The sequence below is a fragment of the Mytilus edulis genome, chromosome 10 (genome assembly GCF_963676685.1).
Source record: "Mytilus edulis chromosome 10, xbMytEdul2.2, whole genome shotgun sequence".
NCBI classification, from domain to species: Eukaryota; Metazoa; Mollusca; class Bivalvia; order Mytilida; family Mytilidae; genus Mytilus; species Mytilus edulis.
This window is the reverse complement of record NC_092353.1, coordinates 21,095,666-21,102,451: the sequence shown is the minus strand read 5'-3', so window position 1 is coordinate 21,102,451 and position 6,786 is coordinate 21,095,666. Positions and strand designations below refer to the sequence as shown.

The following is a 6,786-nucleotide window of genomic DNA, read 5'->3' as shown; positions in this document are numbered from 1 at the left end:
AAAGATAGTTCTTGTTTTATAACAATTTTGACGATAATCGATTTTTTCTTATATTCATATGAGATAAGTTAATAAAAATATTTTTTGTTGCATTCTGAAATTTTTTTTGTTATGTCTTAGTCATTTTATTTTTAAATATGCCTTTTAAATATTGTTGCAAGTTGCACTTATACTGTGTGTTTAAGTCGTTTGCATACTTTAAGTGATTTTTTTACATGTAAACATGAGAAAATCTGATAAAGAACCAGCATGATAAGGAGGAGCAATCGTCAAAACACTTGATTTAATTGGCTTTCAATAACTGTCATTTCTCATCAGCAATGGTTACACACGGATTGCATTTGTATCGCATTACTACAAATTGCTAAAAGATATTCTGCAATAACACATAGAATACGATGCATTCCTATACATAGTTGTAAAGGAAAGTCTTGAATCCCGAGAATTTTTACATTGATAGTATGAGCTGCTCAGAATTAATGTACCAATTTTATCCGTCTGCTGTTCCGCATCGGACTGTTCCTGAATCATTGGTGAGTTTTTTTTATATACATGATAGATTGATTAAAAAAATATTTCATTGTAATTTAAATATAAAAGTAAATATCTTATAACAATTATTCCATATTAATAAAAAAAAATGATTTTCAGCCTATATATTTAAAAAAAAAATGTGTGAAATGTCATTTTCCGTTCGAAGATATCAAAAATATGTTTCTACACAGAAATCTATCCTTTTCAGAGATATGGTTCCCAGACACTGGATTATACAACACACACCGGAAGTTATCCGTATTTAGGAGACTCTCGGACTGTTAGTAAAAGGGAAGTTACGGAAAGTGCAACTTACGATCCGGAATCGGAACCAAGAGGTTCTCAATATTTAAATGCAAACTGTTTACTATTGACTTATTTCCATGGTGACACTTCTACAGTTGTTGATGAACATTTTTCTAGGGCATTAAGTCAACCAAGTAGTTTTTCTAGCGACAGAAATGGAAATCCGTCATTGAATACGAAACGCCAACAAGGTACGTTAAATTAAATTAAATATATTTATTTTACACTATATTTTAATCAAAATTATTTGTAAACAAACAACATTTAAATTAATGCTACACTGAATATTTGTTTGATATAATCAAAAAAGGGAATTTCAAATAATTGTTTTGTTTGAATTTGATGTTTATAATAACTTTTCATCATGGACTTAATATATATTGTTAGTGTAATACTAATAGTCCCTGGTTATCATAAAATATATGCCGATCTGGGTCTCGTTTTAGAAAAATTAAAAAAAAATCTACAAATTTTATGATTCAAATTTTTTTAATCGAAGATATTTTATATCTATATGTATATGATTGCGATCAAGCAATGTGGATTTCATGACAAACATAGTTTTTTTTTACAACAACCATGACTTGAATGCACTGATATTTTAGCGGCAATGAAATACAACTGGATCAAACGAAGAGCCTAAAGTATAGACTCTTATGGATTATTGCAATTGACTTAGTTCTCATTGGCAATAATTCTGAATATCCTTATATCATAAATAAAATGCTGATTACCTTTTTTCCCCCTTTTTAAAAGCTTTGTTACGGAAAAATGGCAACCAATTCGGATAACAAATTGGTAAACAGACATTATAAACCAAAACATTTGAAATACGACGGATATTGTACATATTGTAAAATTATATTGTGAAAACTTTTGTAATGTGCTCTGTTTACATATAGTTGTTCATTGAATCTCTTAATAGAGGAAATAAAGAAACGAATGCATGAATGAATGAAAGTAAATGTATCAAAATCGTTTGAGAGTTACACTTTCGTACATCGCAATATATGTTTAGTATACCAATTTTCCGGTTGAACATATTTACTTGGCTTTGTCAATAATTACATTTGCCCATCATTTATTCCGGTAAAATATGAATATGTAAAAAATAATATGATTTTTAAGGACAATTTTGTTTACATGTTATTTTCCGTTAAGTTATTTCCATAAATAAAACAAGTAAACATATTCAATCTGAATTCAAAAATTGTTCTCAAGTTTAAACTATAGAAATATGATACATACAGAATTTTACAATTATCAGTACAGTGACATCTTGCGTTGGCTGTTCAGTGAGAAATGATTATTTGAACCAAAAAAAGCGTATGCGTAATATGGTTTTCAAAATTTTGAGTTTGGACCTGCATGTTTTATTTATCAACCATACTCCTTGTTAAGAATTACTTCAGCATTAATGAATTTAAGTATTCTAATTCCGTAAAGTTCTAACAAAGGTATATCATAGTGTTAATCATTTAATAAAATTATAAAAAAAATAATGAAGTCTGAAGTACACAGTCATTTGAATAAAATTACAATTTGCTATTTTTTTTTTTTTTATTTTTTATTAAATGCTATTAGTATACGAATTTGGTGCGTCGAAGCACTTCTATAGATTCTATACAGGGCTATATGTTACCGGTATCGGAATTGAGGGAACACGTCATTTCTGCTGGTACAAATTAAAATTGTCCTGGTCCTCAATGTTGTATTTCAATGTAAATTATTTTATTTTTACCGTGTAAAATTTGCAATATTTAATATCATACCAACCATCTTACACAGCAATATGTACGGTAAAAAAAATTAATTGCACTGATCGGTAAAATTATAAAAAAAGACTTAACTATATTTGTACAAGTCACTTTATTTCATATTATTTAAATTCACATTTATTATTTAATATTTACCCACAATGAATCTGTTTGAATCTAATAATTATTGATAACTGGGTCTTACTTCTTTTTATAACTTTCTTAGTTTTACACAATTTCAATACTATGAAACATTTTGCGAATGGTTTACTAAAAACAGTGAGGTTTGTTTTAAACGTTTTCCGGTCTCATATTAGAAAATAACAGCATTTTTTTATTTCATAAATTTTATAACAAATAATATGAAACAAATGACACATGTGTTAAGGCTATAACCCTTTAGCAATGAGCAAAATCTACAGTGTATAACATAAGATGTATAAGTCTTCTTTAGTCCTTGCATTTAATATAAAAATGGACAGGCGGTATGACTGCAAATGAGACAACTCTCCACAAGAGACCATATGACACAGAAATTAACAACTATAGGTCACCGTACGGCCTCTAACAATGAGCAAAGTCCATACGGCATAGATTAGTCAACTATAAAAGGCTCCGAAATGACAAACGTAAAACAATTCAAACGAATTACATGATCCTGACTTGGGACAGGCACTTACATACAGAATGTGGCGGGGTTAAGCATGCTAGCGGTATCCTCCATAACCTGGGACAGTGGTGTAACGGTACAACATAAGAATGAACTATAAAAACCAGTTGAAAAAGGTTTAACTCATCAGATGGATACAAATAGAAATACATCTAACAAAATCACAGAGTGGACGTGGCCAGGTACTTGTATCCCAACAACAAAAAGACACTAAGTACTGATCTGAGAGTACTCGCAGTTATTGACAGATTTAGTCTTTGTTCAACGGAAATTGTGTTCTTGCATTTGCTTCGTGTATACATAGATTGATGATTTGTGTCTTTCTCTTCGTTATTTTATTTTTGCTAAGTGTCGATCTGACGAGTCTACCCTTTCGTTTCATTCGTTTCAATGTTGTTCTAGTATACAGTTGCTCCGGGTTAGGGGCATTCGTAAACATGTTTAACTCCATCATTTCTTTTTCTTTCTGTCAAAAGCAAATAACTTATAGTCGAGTGGTTGTCACAGATTGAAGTCTGTCATAATTGTTTTCGTTTAAATGTTATAAGATTCAATCAACTGGTCTTTTCTTTTCTTTGATTCATTTCTCATTTTGAAATTCTGGAGTTTTTCATAGCTTACTATGTGTATATGGTTTTGTATTCGCTGATGGCGGATCTGTACGTTACCTATCATTTGATAGATAGCTGTCTCTTTGGAATCTTTACCGCATGTTCTTATATATGGGGTGGGGGGGGGGGGGTGTAGTATATTAAAGTCACAGAAAGATACAGCTAAATTAATTTGCTGTTTTTTTTTTAGAAACAAGCATTTGAATATGAAATGCTGACAAGAAAAGGATGTCCTTTGAATTTTCATATAATTTTTTTTATTGGAAAATACATGTTTAATATATGAATTAGATAAACAAAAACCAAAAAAGAATATACAATAAACAAAAATACTGGAGAAATTAAGGGGTTTAATGAACAACAGTTTTCATTAAAAAAGGAACATGGATAAACATTATCAAAAGTAACATTGAAAGCGTGCGCAGCAAATACTTTGAAAAACATTAAAATTATGTGTATATGATAAGCAGAAGCATAAAACTTTTGTTTAAATAGACTATGAACAATGAATAATCACACAAACTGCTTATACTATACCTCCCAATGATATCTTAGGTTCATAAAAATCATATATTTTCACTTATCTTGAGAAGAATTTATATCAATTTGTTGAAAAGGCGATAAATCGCCTTAATTTTGAGATAAGCAGTTGGTAGGCCATTTGTCAATCTCTGTTTATATGGGAAGCAGAACTGTCAAAATCTTGACGGTTTCAACAGGCAAATTGTTACTTGTAAATATTGTAAATTAAAATTTTCAAATTACAGAAAATGATTCATCAATTCGTTTATGAAAGGTGACAAACTGTATTATTCATCAAAATTTGAATTTAGATTTAAATAATTTAAACATCTGGGCATGACAGATTCATTTTTAAAAATATTGAACTTATCTGTATGTAAGACTTTGGAGAAAGTTTTGTCTAATTCTACATGTTTATTTATGTATGAACACGATAAGATATGTTCTCTAAAGCCCTAATTCTTATCCTTTCTCTGTAGTTTCTCAACTTAACATATATGCATGGATTTATTTAGTAACTTGGTGTATATATAACAGCTTTGTTTTAATGTTTTGGCTTTATATCACTGCCTAATCTTTTATAGTGCCTAAATTGAAAATAACTATTGTTTTCAATATTTTATTATAGATACAAATTTAATGTGCAACAGAAAACTCCCACCTTCATTTTGGATCAGTGATTACCAACCCCCAAGACCTGCCTACGGATCACAAGATTTTTCTAGAGACTTATATTCTGCCTCGTCATGGTATAACTGGCCATATCATTTCCCGCCATCGTCCTATCCGAGTGGTTCCGAATTTTCCCGTCCGTTTCCATATTCACCATTAGATCCAATGAGTAAATTGAGTCCAACATACCAGTCACTAATGTTACGGAGTGGATTTGAATCAAGGAACTCTAAATATGATAGGACAAAAATCCCGGAATCATTATCAAGCCCGAGTAGTTACTATGGCTTAAGATTAGGAGCTGACCTGTCGTCTGCAAATATGAACTTTGAACCATCAACGCCTGGTTAGTGACTATCGTATACTAATGCTGCGTTCACAAGTGATTCGAATTCGATTCACACTAACTAATTCGAATTAGTTAAATTACCATTCGAAACGTTCTACGTCCAAACGTTAATTATAATTCGAATTGAAATGCGCGTCAAATTCGCTCTTTAACTGTCAGAACGACGTTTACTTTTAATTCGTATAATAAAAAAACGCATTTCTAATGCAAATTGGATAATGCAATTTAGCCAATTCGAATCATTTCGAATTAAAAAAGAAAAATGTGTGAACCCGATTAGCGAATTTGGTTCGCATTCGATTCGAATTCAGTTCGAATTTAATGAACTTTGTGAACGATACATTATTTTGAAGTGTACATGTTTACAAGATATATATTTCTATTGGTTGACAACCAAATAAAGAATAGAAATGAAATGAAATGAAGTATTGGCACTCTTTATAAGTTAATAGTAAAAAGTATATCACTATAAACTCTTTTAGATTTATAACTTAAATAAGCATATTTAGTGTTGGTTTTTTTTAGGGCGGAATGGGGAAAAGGGAGGGAGCGATATTGAACATTTTCTTTTTTAATTATATAAAAAAAAAACAGTTATTTTTTTATTTATGAGAGAAGTAAGAAAAAAAAAAATAATGAGGAAAGGGAAATAACTTTTTTTAAAATAGGGTTTTCATGATAATGAATTTAAAATGAAAAACCAACCACAGATATTTAATGCAGGTTTAACGTTATCAAATAAAACAGTCGTCTGATTGACACTACATCATTTATTGCCTGTTACTACTTTTAATATACTATAAACCATTTCCTTACTGATTTCAATGTGATAAGATTTGTATAGCCAAGTGTATTAATAACGATGTTTTCTGTCTTTATAGGGCTGGATTATTCCTTACAGACGATGAGAAAAGAGCTTTGTTGGTGACAGTGACGTTGTGTGTGTGTGTGTGTGTGTGTGTGTATGTGTGTTTTAGAGAGAGGAGAAAGTACTTGCTGATTGAAGGACTGATAGAGAGATGGAGGAATGGAAATGTAAGGAATATGATTATAAAAGAGAATAAGAGAGAAATATTTCTTGTGTCAAATGTATATGTAATTAAAGAATAACAAAATCTAGTTTTCATAGGTTCATTTTTTTCATACATATAAAAATATAAATGGGGGGTCTCGTGGTGGTATATTTGTCTCAATTAGTGGACGGTGTTGTTACCTCGGTATCCGAATTTAATACCATCGACTTTAACATCTGCCTCATCAAACCATTAATGTGAAAAGTTTTGAGAATTTGTAATGTGCATATGCCGTTGAATTCAAATCTATAATTTAAGGTAGATTGGGGTCTTAATTCAAATCCATCTATTA

At 30.3% G+C, this 6,786-nt stretch overlaps 1 protein-coding gene across 1 annotated transcript; it reads left to right on the top strand.

Moving 5' to 3' along the window:
• The first annotated feature begins 359 nt into the window (after positions 1–359).
• LOC139490590 (transcription cofactor vestigial-like protein 3) lies at positions 360–6,540 on the top strand. Its single transcript, XM_071277465.1, has 4 exons — positions 360–533; positions 743–1,031; positions 5,029–5,418; positions 6,303–6,540. The coding sequence occupies exons 1-4, from the start codon at positions 462–464 to the stop codon at positions 6,347–6,349; spliced, it is 798 nt and encodes a 265-aa protein (XP_071133566.1). The 5' UTR covers positions 360–461; the 3' UTR covers positions 6,350–6,540.
• Positions 6,541–6,786: the final 246 nt, after the last annotated feature.

What these genes read in the sequence shown, in the direction of transcription:
- LOC139490590 (XM_071277465.1), top strand. Translation starts at nt 462, where the DNA reads ATGAGCTGCTCAGAATTAATGTACCAATTTTATCCGTCTGCTGTTCCG. An exon ending in GAATACGAAACGCCAACAAG is followed by an intron (nt 1,032 to 5,028) that starts GTACGTTAAATT and finishes ATTTTATTATAG; the next exon opens with ATACAAATTTAATGTGCAAC. An exon ending in CTTTGAACCATCAACGCCTG is followed by an intron (nt 5,419 to 6,302) that starts GTTAGTGACTAT and finishes CTGTCTTTATAG; the next exon opens with GGCTGGATTATTCCTTACAG.